Source organism: Capsicum annuum, chromosome 3, assembly GCF_002878395.1.
Source record: "Capsicum annuum cultivar UCD-10X-F1 chromosome 3, UCD10Xv1.1, whole genome shotgun sequence".
NCBI lineage: Eukaryota > Viridiplantae > Streptophyta > Magnoliopsida > Solanales > Solanaceae > Capsicum > Capsicum annuum.
In genome coordinates, this window is record NC_061113.1 from 263,619,760 (window position 1) to 263,642,190 (window position 22,431).

At 35.2% G+C, this 22,431-nt stretch overlaps 1 protein-coding gene across 1 annotated transcript; it reads left to right on the forward strand.

Annotated features, from left to right (window-relative positions):
• Positions 1–5,799: 5,799 nt before the first annotated feature.
• LOC107862134 (chaperone protein DnaJ) lies at positions 5,800–18,402 on the forward strand. Its single transcript, XM_016707599.2, has 11 exons — positions 5,800–6,257; positions 6,644–6,712; positions 6,885–6,980; positions 7,076–7,200; positions 7,381–7,576; positions 8,237–8,412; positions 9,821–9,950; positions 15,755–15,915; positions 17,083–17,159; positions 17,793–17,844; positions 18,126–18,402. The coding sequence occupies exons 1-11, from the start codon at positions 5,958–5,960 to the stop codon at positions 18,292–18,294; spliced, it is 1,551 nt and encodes a 516-aa protein (XP_016563085.1). The 5' UTR covers positions 5,800–5,957; the 3' UTR covers positions 18,295–18,402.
• Positions 18,403–22,431: the final 4,029 nt, after the last annotated feature.

Consider the following 22,431-nt stretch of genomic DNA (forward strand, 5'->3'; position numbering starts at 1 on the left):
TTACACAAAAGTTATTTTTTTTTATTCATTATACAAAAGTTATTTTACTTTGTTTTGGCTATCACAAAAGTCACTATGACCGATTTTACAAATCTCAATAAAAAAATGATGTGACAACATTAATTAGTCCTTAATTTTAATTTAAGATAATATAATATATTATTCATATATTGACTCTTTTTATATGTGTCTAAACCAATTTTTTTTATGAATTATACAACAGAAGAATACCAATTTCTTAATAGATTAGGCTACTTAGTGAAGAATATTTTCATAAAAAAATTTGGTTGATATTTTTATGAAACTAAAATTAAACTTATATATAAGGAAGGATACCAAAATTTAATAGTCCTGATAATACCACTATGATAGTTTTAATTTTCTAAAAATCCTCTAAAATTGAGACATGTGTTGATATATTATTTTTCTCCTCTAAAAGTATGACATGTAATTGATAAGATTATGATAATTTTAATTTTTTTAAAAAGAGCTAATACATCGAAACACCCCTGAACTTGTGGCCAAAACTTACTTTAAACCCTAAACTAATCGGACAATTATATACCCCCTTAATAATATTAAAGTGATTTTTTTACCCCCTAAAAAAATTATACCACTCTCACTGCGGAGAGTGAAGTACACACGCCCCAATTTGAGCAAACGTCAATGCCATGTCATTGTCAAATCAGTGCCACATGTGTCATGTTATTGCCATGTAAGAAATTATAATTTTTTTTTAAAAAAAAAAAGTAATTCCACACACATACTATTTTTATATATTTTTTTAAAAAAAGAAAAATATATATATACTATTTCTCTCTCTCTCTCTATATATATATAAACCCCCTCCCTTTACTCTTTCTTCTTCAGCCCCTGCCCTCCCAAACCCATCTCAAGATTTCTCCTTCTTCTTTTTCTTCAAACAGCCCTCCTCACCCCCACCCCACCCCCACCCCTATCCGTTCCTCCTCCTTCTTCTTCTTCCTCCCATGAACAACAACTAACCTCCGCTCCATAAATCCTATTCCTCTTTCTTCTTCTTCCTCCTCCCATGAACAACTGACCCCGTCGCCGAAACAGTGACAACGACGGTGGACTGCTGTGACTGATTCTGATCGCTAGTTTCAGCATTTTCTGGCGAAGAATTTCGTCATCAGTGCTCCGGGGAAGTTCGTCGATCAGATTTTTGGTTAAATTGAATAAGGTTAAAAATTTGTAGAATTTGTTTTCCTACTCAATTTCATGGTTATAATTAGCTTGTAAACTTGGTTGAAGGAATAAGGTTGATAAATATAGTTCCAATATCTTGATTTGTGAAGAAACTATAGTTTCACTGTGATAAAGCAATAAACATTTGAACAAGTTAGTCGTGATGCTATTGATCTCTTCTTTCTCATGTTGTTTAAGTGAGTGATTTCTGAGATTTGAAAATTTCGAAGGAAAAAAAAATGGTTAAAAATTTAAATGATTTTTTTTTTCTGTGATTTGATGCTCTTTGAATTTTTTGGGTGTTGAAATTTAGCAAATTCTTGGAGAACGATACCTTAAAGAATTGTTTTTTTTATGTATTTTTGGGATTTAATTTGTTGATTCCTGATCTTTATAGGAAAGTTTATTTTTTGTATAATTTATGTATTTTATTATTGTGTATTTGATTGAAGATTTTGGTGAATAGAAGTGAAAAAATAAATAAAGAAAGAACAAGAAATGGGGTGGCGGGGTGTGAGGAAGAAGGAAAAAAAAATAACGTTTAAAAATATTAAAGTAGGCCCCACTAAAAAATTTTTATACTTTTTTTTCCCTAAAATGCTTCTTTATTTTTTTTTTGCCACGTCAGTTGTTAAGGGGGCAAAATAATACACTTTAAATAACTAAGGGGATAAATAATTGCTCGATTAGTGTAGGGTCTACAGTAAGTTTTGCTAACAAGTTTAGGGGGGTTTTGATGTATTATCTCTTTTAAAAATGCTCTAAAATTATGACACATAGTTGGTAAATTACTTTTCTTATCTAAAATTGTGACATGTAGTTGATAAAATTACTTTTTGTGTATGAATGAAAGAAAAATGAATTTTACGTATCAAACACAAAAAAAACTTTTTGAAGTTGGGAGTTTCACTATGAATATAAATTGGAGTTCTTTTTAAATTTTTGCGTGAGAAGTGAGAGTGATCATGTTTCTATTGCCAAATACTCCCTTCGTCCCATTTAATGTGTCGGCAATTTGATCGAATACGAAATTTAAGAAATAAATAATGACTTTATAAAATTGTCCTTCTCAGAGTCACTTTAATCTCTATTTTTTAATTGTATTTTCTTATTAAGTGAGATTCAGTAAAGATAAAATAAAAATAATGTGATTAAATAGTTGTCAAATAAAAAAAATAGATATTTTTTTTTAAACTAATCAAAAAAGAAACGAGAGAACTAAACTGAATGGAGGGAATATCATTTTTGAAATAAAGTGAATTTTTTTGTGGTAAAAGGTATTTTTTTCGTTTCATAATTAATGAATTGTTGGATTTTGACACACAAATTAAGGAAAAAGCATAAAAACATAAATTTAACATAATATTTCATTTTTACCCAAAAATAAAATTGACCTTGTAATACCTTTTTAAAAATTAATTGATTATATAAATTTAGAAAAGAATTTAATAATTCACTTACCCCAACAATTAACTTATTGTGAAAATGAGGGAGTAAAAAATTAAGGAGACTCGGCAGGGCATTAGAAAAAGAGAGGAGGGAAAATCGCTATTCAAATTTGAAAGTCGAAAGGACCACACAAATGGGAAGGCAAAGAGTGAAAGCTGACTATGAAGAACTGCGAAAAGCTCAAATCTTGGAAAACCAGTTCTCTCTCTTCTCTTCGATTTTCTGTGAATGTTAATTGCAAATAGTAGCTGAAGTTCACGGGGTATTACTGTACAGGCTAGATTTGCCAATCTTGGACTTCATAAAATCATCGGAGACCTTCGAACTAAATCAAAATCCGTGAAGAAGAAAAATAACAACAAAGTGAACTACTTCTCCGCCCCTTTGCGCCGTTCTAATCGATTGCAAGAAAATTCTGCATTACCAGCAATACGTTTGTGTTTTATACAGTATCAATTTTTCTCCTTTTTTGGTGTGTTTGTTTGTATATTGATTTCTTACGGAGAGATTGTGACTTTTTGAAGATGGAGATGTTGAAGATGATATTAAGAAGAAACCCGATAATGTACTACCTTTCTTGAGCTTGAAACATGGCTTTAAGGCGAACCTCTCACCGGAAGCTTTGTCTCGGCGTTGCACCAGGTTGAAAGTGGGTGTTATCTGTCACTGCTGCAGGTGAATATTGCAAGTCACAGTTTTCTTTTTAATCACAAACTGTTTGATGAATTGACTGAATGAGCAAATTTTAGATATTCTTCGCCGGACCCATGGCTTGCTGTTTGCTATGATCCTTTTAAGCTTGAGTTTACGTTCCATGTCTGCTTCTGCTTGTCATTCCATATTTTTAATAACCGGCACAAGTTTAAACGGGGTGGTTTATGACTAGTCGTTGACTTGACCTAACGAATTGAACTTGATTACCCATCATATTATTAGTCCCTCCATTTCAATTTGTATGTTTGATTTTGACTTTACATAGAGTTTAATTAGGTAAAGAATAACTCTTTATCTTGTGGTCTCAGACATGTTAGGTGGAAAGTTAGAATTAAACAGTTGCCAAAAAAGAAGAGAGCCATTCTTTTTAAAACGACTATAAAGGAATGTAGGACAAACAAATTGAAACGGAGGGAGTGCATCAAAAGGGGTCAAAATTGTATCCCCTAATACTATAATACATCCCAAACCACACACATACAAAATCGAATTGGGAGATTGGAATGGATGGACTTAAGCTAGTAGTCTAAGAAGAATATATTAGATTTCAGATTTTTCAATAAGCAAAATACAAAAGGAGAGGAGATTAGCTTGTGTTTGGCAGTGAGTTGTGACAATGTTATTTGACCCATCGTAGCCCTTTATTACTTTGACATTTTGACCCACCCAAGTTGACCAGACCTGCACATCTATCTCCGCAGAGTTTGTCCTTGTGTACCATCAAACTTCTAATTTGTCACGCTCTATCAGTTGAAAATGATTACTTGTGAATGCTAATGCAGTGAAAAGAAATTGTGTGGTGAAGAAGATTGTAAGCGTTGTGGTGATTTCGACGTGGATCAACCTTGCTTAGGTTGGTCATACGAAGCACTTCTCCTTTCCGTAAACTAGTTTGCTGGCATACTGATGAGTTTAAAATTTCCTGTACAGGCAAGACGGAATGTTCAATTTGTCATTCTAGCAATGGTGTTCTTTGCCGACGTTGTCTTGATGCGATATGGTGAAGGTGAGGCAATAGATATGCATTTTAGAAACTAAAAGTCACCCATAATGCATTTGCCACCATTACCCTTTGGTTCTGTTTAATGTAAGGCCTAACAACGGGAACTCTGTGAAATTGATCCTATTGATCCTTGCTTTCTCATTTGTGAATGTCGACAAGTACTAAAAAACGTGCAACTATGTAATAGAACTGGAGGAGGTGAGAGCAAATAAAGGATGGGTATGCCCTCATTGCGTTGAAGAAAAAGGCATCAAACCATATTGGATGTGTAACAGGTACATAGTGGTTATATAAAACAGGATTAGGTGATTGTGAAGTCGATTTCTTTTCATACTGGTAATGGCAAATTTCATTTGGCTTTTTCTTGCTCATGGATCGATTTCTTGTTCATGCTTTTCTAGGGCATTGTGTCTAAAGATGCGAAATATTGCTCCAGCTGGGAGTAGCGTCATATCTAAAGGTTTGTGTATCTGTCACTAGTTTCACTTGAGATTTTGTTTGTTCGTCGTATCTGTTACGATAGTTTGCACTGAGAATTTGTCTAATATCTTGTTGGATCTTTGGACAAAACAGTAAGAAAGATGGGATACAAATCAGTGGCACATCTATTAATGGCTGAGCTTCAGGGAGTAGTGAAGTGGAGATGATTAGCTTTTTCTCGATTCTAAACTTTTTGTGGGATGAACAGAGCTGCATAGGCAGTAGAATTAGCAATGTCAAGATGAATGTCATGAAGTACAATCACCAGTTTAAATGGCTTGGATCCTCATTATTGAAGTTGCTTCGCAACTTCTCTTTTGAACTTATATTTAAAGATGTAAGAAGTGTGATGTAAACTTTTATCTTTTTGAACTCGCTATGATATTCGGCTAATACATATTTGCATCGTGTGTAACTGATTGGTTTAGATTCACGTCTCATAATATCCTTTGATGTAAAGTATTTTCCAATGAACTTAGAACTGCCAACGGAACGTTGATCGTCTCTTTGGCTCTTTCCCCCTTTTCTTTTCGTTGCTAAACAATATACACCTCAGTTTAGCTTTTAAAAAGAATGGCCAAATGACTTACAAGTCTTCATTGAAAATTGAAAAACTCATCGAAATGATGATTATAAGTGTTTTTTTTTGGTAAGTATGAATATAAATGACCAATTATATATATAAAAAATTGTTTTCATTTGGCATTAGTAATTTGGAATAATGTTTATGTTCGTAATTTAGAGTAAAGTTTATAAATCACTTCATTGGGAGCTAGTTTCCTTCTTCCAAATTAAACACAATAAAATCTTATACGCATTTGATGTTTACATCAAATTAATATTCAAATGGGAGTCAATTACGATAGTGATATTTATCTGTATTGATTATTTATATCAAATTAATCTTCCATAAAAGACTTTATTATTTACTGTAATTATGATTATCACTTTAATTGGCTATTAAAATCAATTATTTATCATAAGCAAGGTGGACAAAATTTAAAAAAAGAGAGAAAAGGTGTTCACCCCTTTTGTCCCTTGTAGAGATTTTACTACCTCGCTTCTCTATTGTTCCTTCACCGGAATCCGTCACCGGCCGGCGATGCCGGCTATTTATAACCCTAACTGGTTCTGCACTGCTCCGAATATCAATCCTAACTCCTCTTTCTCGACCTTCGGCTTCCCTAAAACCCTCACATTTTCAAACTCGTTATCTTCATCTCTCGAATTCAGCTCTACTGAGTCTAATCCTTTCTCCGTTAATCGGAGAAGGCGGCGGCGTTTTGTGACTGTTGAAGCTGCTGCGAAGTCGTCCAGCTCCGACCTGTATTCAGTTCTTAATGTGAGTAGAAATGCAACGCTCCAAGAGATCAAAGCATCTTATCGCAAGCTTGCTCGCAAGGTATACTATACTATACTATACTATACTCTTCTTTTTGCGATGTCGTTTGTAAGTTGTTATCAGTATCACATAATTTGTTGTTGTTGCTTAAAGAGTTAATAGTCAAACTTTCCTGTTTTTTGAGTTCCATAAGTGAGCTATCACCAACTATCTGTCGAAACACGCCTCAAGTATCAATTGTTAACTTTTACTACTTGCGCGATGGTGATACTTATCAAAACTCACACACCTGATACTTCAGGTATTAAGCTCGAAAAATTGGGATACTTGGTGTGTTTTTGACCATTCACTCTTGCTTAAACGAGCTTTGTGCTTGAACGTCTTTGATAAAGAAATCTTTGGCTTGTGGCAAATGCTTCTTAATCATTGTTTTTACTTGGAAACAGTATCATCCTGATATGAATAAAGGGCCTGGAGCTGAAGAAAAGTTTAAGGAGATTAGTGCTGCATATGAGGTAACATCCTGCTTCCTTTCCCTCCAAAACTTTCCTTTGCTTCTTATTAGGGAATTTATGTTGAATTGATGATGTAATGAAGTTTGCTGTTACAGGCGTCCTAGTTTGGTGAAAATTTATATTTGGTCGTTTCGTTCATTGTTTTCAATTTGACTACAAAGTGTGTATTTAGGTATTATCAGATGATGAGAAAAGGTCTTCATATGACCGTTTTGGCGAGGCAGGGTTGCGAGGAGAGTATGATGTGCCTGGTGGCAGTCCGCAGGGGGTAAAGTACTGAACTTTGTTTATATTTTCATATATGCTTCATTTTTTCTTCATGATGATTGGTATTTGTCACTGCATGATTATCTGATCTCTTAGGTGGACCCTTTTGAAGTATTTTCTGAGTATTTTGGTGAATCAAATGCCTTTTTTGGAGGAATTGGAGGATCCAGAGGCTTCAACTTTGATTTCAAGAATATGGGGAGGCAGAACCTTGATATTCGGTGAGTATCGATGCCCATTTGCTTCTGAAACTATCAGTATATCCTTGGTATTGATGATGCTCCCCCCCACCCCACCCCCAAAAGAGAGAGAGGGAGAGAGAGAGAGAGGAAAGAGTTCGATTTGGTCTTCCTTTTCCATTAGCTGAATATCTGTTGATGAATTTATTTCTTGTCTTTCAGTTATGACCTTGATTTGAGCTTTGAAGAGTCTATATTTGGAGGGCAGCGAGACATCGAAGTACCCTCTCTCGATGAATGTGATAGGTGTGACGGGACTGGTGCTAAATCTAGCAGTTGTGTTAAAGTCTGTTCTGAATGTGGTGGAAGAGGAGGAGTGGTGAAAACACAGAAAACACCTTTTGGTATTATGACTCAGGTATTTTCACATACTAGCATGTGGAATTTGTAATTGTTGAATACTTTTGTAATCACTTCTTTTGTTATTCATCTTTCATTTTATCTTATAATCTAAACTGATTTCTTGTTTGAAATGCTTTTTCTTTATTATTAGCTATATTAAAATCCACCTCTATCTTTGGTTTGTAAGTAAGATACATTCATCTAATCCAAGCAATTTCTTTTTTCCTTATGTTTCCTAAGAATTCAGTTTAGTTGGAAACCTTTTACTTTTCATTTACGTGATATGATTCAATTATATCAAGAATCAACTTGTATATGGAGTATTATCATTTCATATATTGTTTTGAACTTTATCACTGCTGGTTTATCATGACAAGTGTAAAGATGACCTTTGTACTATTTCTGGATTAACTCATATGAGGCTTCTGTCACTCACCTGTGACAAGTAATCTACAATACTGTTTCAAAGTAGTGGAACTTTCAAGAAGATACTATTTTGCTCTGGCACTACATGACTTGTTTATTCTGCTCAATGTTTTATTTTGTTTAAGAAAAAAAATAGAAGTTCTCTCTGCACATCCAACCTGTGTGTTATTTTGAACAACTTGCTGCTATCTACTATTTAGTCTGCTGGTTCTTCTTGACATGCTTTCTAGATGCTGATTCATGTTTTCAGGTATCTGCATGCTTGAAATGTGAAGGTAAGGGAAGGATAGTAACTGATAATTGTCAAAAATGTGGTGGCCATGGTCAAATACAATCAAAACGAAGTATCAAAGTGGTGGTTCCACCTGGAGTTCATGATGGAGCCACGATGCAAGTTCGAGGAGAGGGTAACATTGACAAGAAAAGGTCACCTTTAATAAAAGTTCCTAAGTCATGTGAATTAAGCAGATTACCCCTAATTTCATCTAAAATCTTAATGCTTTGACCAAAATTGGTCAATTCAAAAGAAAATTTACAGTATATGCAATTTGAACTTTTAGTTTAATTGGACAAATACATAGTATTATGATTGTAAGTAACAGGTTCCTCTGAGTCTAAATACATGTTTGATTTGCCTGCTCTGCTCTACATGTTGCCTCTGCTGCTTGTTACTAGTTATAGATATTGGTGTTTTTGTCAATTCAGCTGTGGGCATGTTAGTCGAAGTGGTGTTATCAACTCCGCTTCATTAGAAAATGTTACTAAATATATCTATAAATAATGTGCAAGCATGTATATATAAATAGTGAATGACACCACTTGGCAGATAACACCGTGTGGTCTGATGGCCAAATGCTTGATTTTGCAGAATCAGGTCGGGGGGTTTGAAACCAGCTCCATTCATTCTTCGAACATTTTATGAACCTCTTGACTAAAGAATTACAGACTGTAATTTCTCAGGATCAAACTCTGTTTGCCACTGAGCATAATTGGATTGAACCAATGCATCATAGCTCATTTCACTATTACCAAGGTGATAAAAATATAATTCAACTGAAAAGAAGTTATATTAGTGTAATATAAACATATTTAGAACCACCATTTTGAAAGACAAAAGCTGTTCACCTTTCTCTGTAGTTTGCAACATCTCTCATCCTGTTATAGTGATTTGTTCACTTTTACAAATGTGACACCGCTTATAAAATATCCTCAACATGCTACCGAATGTCATGCTTCTCAATCTTCAGTATTCTGATGTATGTCCAGTCTTTGATCTTTTTTTTCTTTTGACAAGTAAACAATACTTCTATTGATCTGTAGCAACAAGGTGCTAGAATTGTGCAGTACAAAGGACTTTGACGTATGTCCTTGATTTTTATCTCCTATTCTTTGATCTTATGTGGATACTTTCTAGATTGTGTATGCTCTTCTTTTTGATTTGCGGTTAGTGTCTTCTGTTTCATTCTTTGTTGTGAAACAAGTGCATTAGATTATGAGGACACAACAGATTTTGAGGAAGTCTTGAGTGACAAAATGAAACATGTCCTCATTGTAATAGCTATAAATTTCTTAAGCAAAAGTAAGAAGTCCATAAGACATGCGCTAGCTTTTTGTTTATTATTATGCCCAAACTTTTCAATGCTTTTCCTCTCACCTAGGTTAGAAAGTGCAACTTCACCTTTTCTGTTCTTTCACTTATTCCATGTCTGTTTGCAAATTTTTATGTTTCTTTTGGGGGGTGACTTGGGTATTCGGATGGCCTCAGGGAGAGATGTGGATTTGCTTTTCTCCTTTTGACAATCATCTTCACAGCTTAATTTGGTCTTCTCTGCAGTAGTATGTCTGGTGACCTCTATTTGGTCATCCATGTTGAAGAAAAACGTGATATTTGGAGGGATGGTCTCAACCTGTACTCAAAATTAGATGTCGATTTTACGGAGGCCATTCTGGGGACAGTTAAGAAGGTAATAAAAGCATTGCAAAAAGAGAATTTCCTTTGTTCTTTCAATAAGGCACAATTTAAACACAATTAGATTTGAATTGATTGCTAGCAACTTGTTATTCTCCTTTCAGTTGTTAATGAATAAATTTATCTGTTTTACTTGATCAAAAATTCTCCTTTCAGTTGTTCGCCTATATCTGTTTCCCTGCCCTTCCATTCCCACAAACAATTCCCTTCATGACATTGTGTGTTTTTGGCATTTTAATTTAGCTTTGAAGTGCTTGTAGATGGTTCCATGTAGGTATTGTGAGAATTAATGGAGAAAATATTATTGAAATTGTGTGTTTACATAATTACATTGAGATCCTATTTAAAGACACTATAGCAAAATCCTACTCCTATTTCTACTCATATTCTAACACTCCCCCTCAAGCTAGTGCATCCAAATCATATGTACCCAGCTTGTTACAAATGTAATTAATACGAGGACCAATGAGGGACTTGGTGAAGATGTTTGCAAGTTGATCATTTGACTTCACAAATTTTGTAACAATATCTCCTGAGAGTATCTTTTCTCTGACAAAGTGACATTCAATCTCTATGTGTTTAGTCCTCTCATGAAACACTGGATTTGATGCGATATGAAGGGCTGCTTGATTATCACACACAGGTTCCATTTTACCGGTTTCTCCAAATTTTAATTCTCTCAGCAACTGTTTGATCAAAACTATCTCACAAATTGCTATAACCATTGCTCGATATTCTACTGCTGCATTAGATCGAGTAACCACACTCTGTTTCTTACTCTTTCAAGACATCAAATTACCTTCTACTAAAACACAATATCCGGAAGTAGAAAGTCTATCAGAAGGTGATCCAGCCCAAACAACATCTGAGTATCGAATGATATGCTCGTGACCTAGATCCTCAAAGAGTAGTCCTTTACCTGGAGCTGACTTTATAAATCGCAGAATACGAACAACTGCATCCCAATGACTATCACAGGGGAAGTCATAAACTGACTTACAACACTCACAGGAAAGGATATGTCAGGTCTTGTCACGGTGCGATAATTCAACTTTCCAACCAACCGCCTATACCTTTTAGGATCACTGAGTGACTTTCCCTCTGTCCTGGTAGAAGTTTAGCATTTGGATCCATAGGAGTGTCAATGGGTCTACATCCCATCATTCCTGTCTCCTCAAGAATGTCTAAGGCATACTTGCGTTGAGAGATAACAATGCCTGATCTGGACTGAGCAACCTCAATACCTAGAAAATATTTCAGTCTGCCGAGGTCTTTGGTCTGAAAATACTGAAAGAGATGTTGCTTTAATTTGGTGATACCATCTTTATCATTGCCAGTGATAACGATATCATCAACATAAACCACCCGATAAATACACAGATTTGGTTGAGAATGTCAATAAAACACTGAGTCATCAGCTCCGCTACGAATCATGCCAAACTGCTGAATTACTGTGCTGAATTTTCCAAACCAAGCTCATGGGGACTATTTCAAACCATAGAGTGACCTGCGCAATCAACATACAAGGCTACTAGACTCCCCTTGAGCAACAAAATCAGGTGGTTGCTCCATATAGACTTCTTCCTCAAGATCACCATGCAGAAAAGCATTCTTAATAACCAACTGATAAAGAGGCCAATGACGAACAATAACAATATAAGTTGCTCAAACTCGGGTTCGGGTGTCCGATACGGGTACGGATCTAGAGGTCGGATCCTTCACAGTCTCAATTTAAAGATTCGGGGATATGGATCTAGGGATGGATATGGGTGCGGGGATTCGGCAAAAAATAATTTAAATATCTAAAAACAGAGTTATAAAACATAAATTATGAGATATCATATGAAAAACTTGAGGAGAATATATCGTTGAAGAAGAAAATCTTGGAAGGAGATAAAAAGAAAACCAATAACATAGAAATTTCTATATACAAGGTATTCCATTTTCTTCAGTTTCACCTTAACTTTTGTTTTGATTACAAAATTTCTTAAATCTGTCCGGACTTTTCCAGTCAATTTTGGTCAAAGTACCCAAAATCGGTTGAATAGATCAGGTACGGATCCCACACCCACACACATGTCGTGTAGACACGGGTGCGGCACCGAAAGTGAAAAGTCCGAGTAACTTAGGCAGCAATGGATAGGAAAAGACGGACAGATGCTATTTTAGCCACTAGAGAGAAAGTGTCACTGTAATCAAGCCCAAATATTTGCGTATATCCCTTGGCAACAAGGCGAGCCTTAAGCCGATCAACCTAACCGTCTGGACCAACTTTGACTGCATAAACCCAACGGCAATCGACAATAGATTTACCTGTAGGAAGGGGAACAAGCTCCCAAGTACCACTCGCATGTAAAGCAGACATCTTATCTATCATAGCTTGCTTCCACCCTGAATGAGAAAGTGCTTCACCTATAGTCTTAGGGATGGAACTAGAGGACAAAGATGATACAAAAGCATAATGGGGTGATGATAAACAATGATAACTCAAGAAAGTATAATGTGGGTTAGCATTACGGGTGGAACGCATACCTTTTTAAAGTGCAATTGATTGGCTAGGAGAAGGAAAGTCCGCAATAGGAGCAACGTCAGGCGCATGACATGAATCATCTGGGACTAATAGTGGACACGGACGACGATGATAAGTCAGAAGTGGTGGCACTGCAGCTGGAGACATAGAAGTAACCGTTGAGTCCTCAAAGGTTGGTTCGGATAAGTCTGGAGATACAGGTAAGACCAAGGATGGTTCAGGTAAGACTGGAGATACGGGTAAAATCTCAGAGATATCAGGATGATCATAAGATATATAGTAAGGTTGAGATTCAAAAAAAGTGACATCGGCGGACATAAAGTAGCGACGAAGTTTCGGTGAATAACAACGATACCCTTTTTGAACTCAAGAGTAACAAAGAAACACACACTTGAGAGCACGAGGAGCTAATTTATCTTTTCCAGGGGCTAAGTTATGAACAAAGCATGTGCTTTCAAAGACACGAGGGGGGATATAGTAGAGATGTGACTGTGGAAACAATATAGAATGGGGAACCTTATTCTGAATGGAAGATGATGACATTCTATTAATTAGATAACAAGATGTGAGGACTGCATCGCCCCAAAAATGCAGCGAAACATGGGATTCAATGAGAAGAGTGCGAGCAGTCTCAATAAGATGCCTATTTTTTCTGTCTGCTATACCATTCTGCTGAGGGGTGTACGGACAAGATGTCGGGTGAACAATTCCATGATGGGTCATAAACTCCTGAAACTGAGAGGATAAGTATTCTAAGGCATTATTACTACGAAAAGTACGAATAGAAACACCAAATTGAGTTTGTAATTCAGATTAAAAACTTTTGAATATAAAAAATAACTCAGAACGATCTTTCATTAAGAAAACCCAAGTACATCTTGAAAAATCATCAATGAAACTAACAAAATAACGAAAACCTAAAGGTGAACTAACTCTACTAGGACCCCAAACATCAAAATGAACTAATGAGAAAATAGACTCTGAATGACTCTCAATACTATGTGAGAAACTAGTACGGGTGTGTTTCCCAAGTAGACATGACTCACAATCTAATGTGGATAAACTAGACAAACTAGGCACTATCTTTTGGAGCTTGGATAGACTTGGATGTCCCAAATATTTGTGAATTAGGTCTGGAGGGTCTGTAACGGAGCATGCTGTGAAGGAATTTGAAGAGGTAAAATGGTAAAGGCCTTGTGATTCATGTCCTGCGCCAATCGTCTGTCCCGTACTGCGGTCCTGCATTAGAAAAGAGTCGTAAAAAAAATTATGCTACAATAAAGGGCACGTGTCAAACGACTAACAGATGCAAGATTAAAAGGACAATCAGGGACATAAAGAACAGAGTATAGAGGGACAGAAGATAGGGGTTTGGCTTGTCCAACTCCTTTTGGTTGTGTTCGGATCCCATTGGCTAAAGTAATAGCAGGAAGAGATTGTGAATAAACAATATCAGACAAAAGTGATTTGTTACCAGAAATATGATCAGAAGTACCTGAAGCCACAACCCATGATCCAAGAGTACTAGGCTATGAAACACAAGCAAAAGGATTACCAGCAACAGAAGCATCAACCTGGGCAACCGAGGCTACTTATGGAGATGTCTGTTTACTTGGTCGATACTGAAGGAACTCATCATATTCTATTTGGGCAATATGAGCATTATTGGATGGTCGATTAGGCTGTGGAGATATCTGCTTACTTGTTCGATTCTGAAGGAACTCATTATATTCCTTTACAGCAATAGGATTATAACTGGGTAGTGGACCATGCAAACTATGGCATATATCCTGAGTGTGTCCAACTTTATGACAATAACTACACCTCGATCAAGTTTTTTCAGAAACGACCTCCTCCTCGTCGATTTTCCATAGGCTGATATGTTCGTTTTCTATGGTTTGAGATGCAAGAATAGATGAGTCAACAGTGGGTGATGAAACTACTCTGTGACGGGAAGGCACGGCAGGACGAAGCAGACGAGAGAATAACTCATCAATTGTAGGAACCGTAGGACTAGCTAAAATCTGATCATGTACAACATCATGGTCAGTAGAAAGTCTAGCAAGTGTAAGAACTAAAAACAACATCTGTCTGTGCTTTTGCTGTTTTTCCACATCCGCAGTGACGAGCATCAATGTATCAAATTCTTCTATGACTGCTTGTACTTGTCCCAAATAAGTAGACATATCGGATTCTTGTTTCTTCAAGTTGATAATGCGAGATATCACATCATAAAAACGAGATATGTCATTAGTGTACAAAGCACGAGCCTTTTCCCAAACTAAATAACACGTCTGGAATGGATGAAACAAGGGCATCAACTTAGAATCAATAGATCTCCACAAGAGACTGCATAATTGAGCGTCAACTTTCTCCCATTGTTCTTTAGCTTTCGCATCTTCCGTGCTAGATTTTCCCTTTTCATCTAGCACACTAGCCTTGTTCGTTAAGTGATCTTGGACACCTTGACCTTTGCACCACAACTCAACCAAGGAAGCCCAGGCTAAATAAGTTGAACTTCCCATTAAAGTTTCGGAAGTGATCAGAGGGCTTGAACTTCCAATTCCAGTATTTTTGGAGCCAAAAATATCATGCCCGAAAGACATCTTGGGAATTTGACTTGAAAACCCCAAGAAACGGTTGTTGGAAACAGTCCCACAGGGTGTGCCATTGGAAGCAGAAAATAGTTACCAAAAATATTATGAAGTAGCCGGAATTTAGGTTCCGGCGATCGAAATCTGGAAAAGGATATGTGGTCGGAATAGACTGGCGACCCCAACAGAAGAAAGAAAAACTCAAAAATTCGATCGGAGACTGTCTTACGCGCCGGCTCGTGAAGTAGGTGGCTGGTACTTTTCCGGCGATTTTGGTCGGGTTTTAGTCGCCTGATATTTCTGATCCTCTTGGTGGTGGTGTATTTTTCACACAACCCACAAAATTAAATATGACGAAAATTAGTCACTAGAATTGACATGACTGAGTTATTTTTTTTTTTGTGATGTTTTTCACCAATGCTCTGATACGATATGAGAATTAATGGAGAAAATATTATTGAAATTGGGTGTTTACATAATTACATATAGACCCTATTTATAGACACTATAATAAAATCCTTTTCCAAGTAGGATTTTGATATACCACTCCTATTTCTACTCATTTTCTAACAGGTATAATAGCAATATTACTTGTTAAAGAGTCACATCTCCTGAATTATGACCTATGCAATGTCTTTCTTTTCCTCATATAGACTTCTGTTTGGACCCCTACAGGTGACAACTGTAGATGGTATAAAAGATCTTCAGATTCCTCCTGGATGTCAGCCTGGAGAAAAGATTAAAATGTCAAAAATGGGAGTGCCAGACATGAATAGATCTTCAGTTAGAGGAGATCATATTTTTCTGATAAATGTTCAGATCCCAAAGAATCTCAGGTTTGAATTTGTTGTATAAGCTTTCAGACACACCCATATTTCAAATTGATCAGTTTGGATTGGATAAAGTTCTGTTTCTATGTAAGGGCTCCTTAGTCCAATGAGTTCTCCTTCGTGCCAATTTTCCTGTGGATTTTGTCTCATTCTCTTCTTCTAAAGCTATTTGCTAAAAGCTCATCAATGTGAGGTCCTATATGAGCCATCAATTTCCTTATGTGACTAATCAACATAAGAAGCACCATTTCGAGGTTAGCGTGAAACTGCAATGTTCCCTTTGGTAAGTTAATGTGAAAAGTGGTTTAGCTTATGAGACAAAATATACACCTTAGCTTCTTCCTTAGAGATTACATTGAATAAATTTGTTTAATCTGGTCAATAAGGATCTGTCTTATCTGAACAAAAAGGTAGGAAAGATGTTTTAATTTGTCGACTTGCCTGTTTCAAAGTCTTGAATTTATGTTCTGTCAAAGTTTGCCACTTTCCAAAGCATCTTATGAGTTATGTGGACGTTCTTAAGTTGTGTCGTTGTGATAGTTTTTTTCCTTGACATCTGAAATTTCTTATAGGCCAGCAACCTGAAAAGCTCCTCATCTCTTGCCTTGTATTTCTTGAAAAGAAAAACAAAATTATTCAGTTCAACATTGATCTGCTAGATAATAGGGACTGACAAAGTTGCTTCTCTCTACTCTTAGATTTAGTCTGTCTGTTTTGTTTAATTACTTGTGATACAGTAATTGGATAGGATACGATCAAATCTGCATATAATTGGCTTTAAGCATTTAAGGATGATAGAATGAATCACACTTATACTACTAAACTATAGCCGCTACAATCTGATTATTGTATACAAATGCAACTTTTGTCGAACAGGGGAATTGTGGTAATTAAGATAATTTGTTAGAGAACCAGGTTCTTTTTATTTTTTTATGTTTTTGATGAGCAAAGTTAGAGAACCAGGTTCATGTGATCAACCTTATTTTATGAAGTAACATAGAGTTTGAGTCTGAGTTGCACAAGGTGTAGGGGTAAGGTCTGAGCTGGATAATTCTTTTGCGCAGGGATAAAATAGTTTCTCACTGAACATCTTCACTATTTTGTTGCTTTCATCTAAAATAGTTCGCTGATATGTGTATGTTCATTAATGTGTGTTCTCTTCTTCTGTGTCAGTGATGCAGAGCGCACCTTAGTTGAGAAGTTGGCTTCACTTAGAGTAACATCCAAACATCATTCAGTCTCATCTGACGGTATATCTTCTTATTATTTCTTTCTTTCTTGTAATTAGTCCAAAATCTTTGTTTGATAAGAGGAAGACTTTCAGTCAGAGATCCACATCACAAAACAGAAGAAAATAATTACATTCGGAGAGCGTGTCAAAGGCATGACGCAAATGAATGTTATGTGAGAAACAATTATGATGACGGGGGAAAGGAGGTATTGAAAAGAAGTGAACATACTAGACAAATTTTAGTACTAACAACTTCTGGTCTAGCGAAGCTTTTAGTTCTCTCTCTCCCTCCCAAGGTAGATTGTTCTATAAAATCCTCCCCATAAACTTGTAGATTAATATTTTCTTCAACGAACAAAATTATAGATAAAACAGCGATGAATTCTGAGAAGGAATTGGGACTAGCAAGCTTGAATCAATGTGGTCTTGAACCTGAAAATGGGAAACCGTGCTAGATTGAACCCTTCAGAAATAATTTCAAATGTGATATCGAAAAGAAAAACTGGCCTCATTTCTTGAACGCACTCAAAAGTGTGCAATGTGTCATAGCATGGCAATCAACACTTGCCTTCATAGTTTTTTCATTCTTCACCTTTTAATTTTATTGAAAGGGTACCAAGAAATAATCTGGATAAGAATCTTGTTTCTGCAGGTGAACGTAGAGGTGTAGCGCGTTTGTGGAAACCAGTCAAAGACTTTCTGAGGTGCATTATGTTCTGCAATCATATCTCATCTTATGATTATGAAATATCAACTCCTATTTGAAATATTATCACAACTTTAACTGATTGCTATGAATTTACATACATAAGAAGAAAAAGTAAAAGCAACTAGATGAGAATCAAGCCCACTCAAAGCTATGGAATCTTGAGAAGGAATACCAGAATCTGTTCCACTGAGAGTTTTATGGAGTATTCTGCAAGCTGAAAATTTACCCTTATATGTATTTTTGTTTGTTCGCTTATAGCCATTTGTCCACTTGTAGGATTGGACGATCTTCAAGAAGATTTGCATCAGTTAGCACAGAGACGACAGCTGTATGGAGTTTGAGCAGACCGTTACCTAGTTTTCCTCTAATGACGTCACTTTCTGCTGTTTTATTTGGAACATGTATTTTAGCCTTCATCGTAAAATGTTGCAGCAGAAACGATTAGGAAAACCAATTTTTGTTCTTCACAGGGAAATTAAAGAGCAATAGTCGTGATGATATTGTACTGTTCATCTCATTCAATATATTGATTTGGTACATGTATTTTTGCTTATCCCTGTGTCTGTCTCCTGTCCATTCCTTGCCTCTTTTTCTCTCTTTTAGTCTTTTATTATGTCTCCTTTTTCTCATTGCAACCTCCACATCTATTTCTTTGACTTGGGCTGGGTCCTGTCTCACAGACATCAGAAAGGACTGCTATGGAGGTGCTGAAATTAGCCCATGCAACCATAATCTGCCAATTCGGTAAGTTTGAGTTGATTACTGATTTATCCATTTATTAGTTTATCTCATTTTAGTTCATGAAACTTGGGTGTAACCATAACAACAATAACACACCCACCCAGTGTATTCCCACTCCTAGTGGGTCTGAGAAGGGTAAAATGTACGTAGTCCATGTTTCCGATACCCTGGCTCGGGATAGAAAGACAGTAAACAAAGTCGTAATAAAACTCGGTAAGATTTGGTTGATTGGATTTTGATTTACATTTTAGTTCATTCCAGTCCGAGCAATTTTGAGCCGATTTACCGTCCATCTTAATCCGTCAAAATTCAGCCCAACTCCATTGCCACCCACAAAAAACTTACCCCTGCTTGCTTGACCAGCACATGCATGTTACTTGTGCAATTTGAAAAGGGGGGAGGGGAGGAGCATGAAAAAGGTTATTTAGGATAAGTTTAAGCTATAGCCATGTTGTGGACGTAATATAGCATGGATTATGATTGTTTAAACAATAAGCATAATTAATTAGTTCTACTAATCTAGGGACTTGTTCGAGAGGATAGTACATAAAAAGGGGTGGCAGGTACTTAATTATATTCACTTTTCAGTTGGTATGTGAAGGATATGATGGAAATTGGATGGGGTGGCCGACAGTGAAGGCTGCGGTTCCAAGTTCCAACTCAAAAAAAAAATGCTATAATAACCTTACTGTAAAGTTTAACCTTAACAGCTTATCCATATGAATTAAAGAAAAAGTTGTAACAGAATTTATCATAATGAGGAAGAAGTTGGGGGGAAAAAAAAACAGTAACAGCTTGACACAGTTGTGTGCAAGAAGGTGAGGCACTGATCAATGTCTGGCAAATTTACAACAATTACAATAACGTATCCGTGTAATCTCATAAGTGAGCTGTGACGTTGGTGACTGATGTGTGTGCAACTATACATGTACCTTCCGAAGGTAAAAAGTTATTTTCAATAAATTCTCGGCTCAAGTAAAACATATCAAAATCAATTAAAAAAAAAAAAAAATACTGTATAAGGTTTGACAAATTTATTCTTAATCATTCTTACCTAAAATGTGCCATCCTAATTTATTCTTACCTAAGTTTTTGTTCCTAATTATTAGCTTTATTAAAATCCACCTCTATCTTTGGTTGGTGATTAAGATACCTCCATCTAATCCAAGCAATTTCTTTTTCGTTATGTTATCTAAGAATTCAATTAAGTACTGGGACTCCTGCCCATTAACAGAACATTAGCTTGCTTAATGAAATGTTGTCAATTTTGTCCTTTGTAGCAACTCCTTATAAAATGTTTTATATATAGGGTGCTTCTGGTGGGGAGGATTTTCAATTTTTTTTTTTTTTTTTTTTTTTTTTTTTTTTTTAATGTTTGGTTGATCAGAATTTTTAAAGATATTTGATCTAGAAAAACAAGTTCTTTAAACGAGAAAAAATGACTTCTCTAATGAAAGTATAAAATACAAGTTCTATAAATAACATTATAAATTTATAATTATCTAATCTTCAGCCTCCACCGACGCACCCCAAACCTCATGGCCCACATTCCTACCGCGTCAATCCTAATAGTGTTTGCCGGGATCATACATAAAATATTTTTGTGATAATATTATTTTTGCATATTCATCAATATCATAAAAAAAAAAAAAAATTAGAATAGAGCTATTGATATAATTCCACTTTAGGTCATGTAAACTTTATCCACCTGCATCATGCTAATCATGAAATTATGTACATGATTTGATGTCTCTTAACTATAATCATGCTTCCATCCCATCCCAAGAAAATGAAATGTCCCTACTCCCAACTCACTCTCCCAACCCCCCAAAAAAGGAAGAAAAACAAAGAAAAGTGTAATGTCGTAAGTACTACTCCCTCCGTTTCGTTTTAGTTGATCCTTTCTCTAAAAATATTTGTTTCAATTTATTTATTCATTTGATGAAATTAAAAGAATTTTATTATGTTCTTCCAATATTATCCTTAACATTAAATGACTAAATAAAGTGTATTTACTCAAATTTATATTTTCAAAGCATAATTAATAAAGCTAATTTGATGAAATAAACCCCCTAATTAATATAGGTGTGCAAGTCTATAGAGACCAACTAATATGACACGGAGGGACTACTCATGAGAAAAGAAAAGGAAAATGATGGATAGAGATAGATACTCTCTAGCAGTTTTGCAACTATATATACATTAATATTCCTCATTAATGTTGTCAATGACAGTTGTATTTCCAAAGGGTGGAATAGGGAAAAAATTGAAGATAGGGAAAATAGAGAATTCCCTAATCTTTTAGGGATTTCTGGTCAAATGCATTTTGGTAGCTACTAAAGTGGTTCGTAATAGAAGTATTTTGTGGTTGATTATTGTTTTTTCTATGGCGAATTAGTTATCATAGTTTTTTCACTATTTTTCTCTTCTTTATACTGAATTTGTTACACTTAAGTCGATGATCTTTCGGAAATAGCCTCTCTATCTTCTTGAGGTAGTGATAGAGTTTGTGTGCACTTTTTCTTCTCAATTTTCACTTATGAGATTTTATCGTATATATTGTTGTTGTTGTAGTAGCAAAGTGGTTCTTAAATTTACTTGAATTGAGACTTCAATAAGCTAAGTAACTATGGCCTTTCATCAACAAAGGGTGATTAAATTAATAAAATACATGCTAACTAAAAAAATTTAAGGGGTGTGCCAAGTCAATGAAGGTTAAGTAATTTGAAACGAGACGGCAATTGTTTTTGCAGATATAAGTACTTTAATTATGGATTAATGACACATAAATAAAGTTAATATTCAGTAAAAAAATTATATCTTAAGAAATAAATAAACATAAAATAGTCAAAACCTCTTCTAATTAATTCAAAAATATGTAAATGAGAAACACGATAGATAATTAGTATAAATCAAAATGGAAAAATTACACAAACTAGCAACCCTAAGACATTAATTATAATTAATAGCAATAGTTTATCAAAATTACAAGTCATAACAAAAGTAGCAATATTTTGCCCTTTTGTTGAAAAGCGTGTGACTTGTACCCATAATTTTACCTTATCCTTTTTTCACGCTACTTTATCAATATCGCGCAACTTTATCAATTTCAGTTTCCTTCACTTTTCATTTTTTTTTCAAATATCATATTTTTTTCTTAAATTCTTGATAAATATTGTCTCCATCTATTAAGGTAAGTAGATTTTACAGTTAATGCATGTTATATTTTCCATAATCTCTTTTATGTAATTTATTGTCGCAATTTTTTTCAGCTTATTTCGCGTTTTGATTTTTTGGGGTTTTTTTCTCTCAAAATCGTGATAAACAAAGTTTCCCATCAAATAAGTTAATTTTACAGTTATTGAAAGTTATATTTTTCATATAATTCATCCATTCAAGTTTTATCAGCTTTTTTTTTCAAATTTCTTCTGCATTTTTGACTTTGATTTTTTTTGTGTGTGTGTTGAAATTCCTGGAGTTCTGATATAATGTCAGAACATGACAAGGTAGTAGTTCAATTAGAGGTATTTTAACAGTGAATTTTGTTTTCGATGAACTACCCTCTTTCAGTCTTGGTTTAACACAAGATAAAGATATTAACTTAATATCTACTAATATTCAGTCGAAGAAAGGTGTTAGCACAGAAGAGGTGAGATAGAAGTAACGTAATAATTCGGAGAAGATTGTGAAAATCATAAAACGAAAAGCATTGACAAACTCATCATCTCCAAAACCCATAAAAGTTCAAAAATCGATGAAAAAGAGAAAGTCAATCGAAAAAGAAGAAGCTAGTAAAATATCAAGTCCCGTTTCATCTGATTATGAATTTGAAGAAGAGAAA

What these genes read in the sequence shown, in the direction of transcription:
- LOC107862134 (XM_016707599.2), top strand. Translation starts at nt 5,958, where the DNA reads ATGCCGGCTATTTATAACCCTAACTGGTTCTGCACTGCTCCGAATATC. An exon ending in AGGCAGAACCTTGATATTCG is followed by an intron (nt 7,201 to 7,380) that starts GTGAGTATCGAT and finishes CTTGTCTTTCAG; the next exon opens with TTATGACCTTGATTTGAGCT. An exon ending in CAGATCCCAAAGAATCTCAG is followed by an intron (nt 15,916 to 17,082) that starts GTTTGAATTTGT and finishes CTTCTGTGTCAG; the next exon opens with TGATGCAGAGCGCACCTTAG.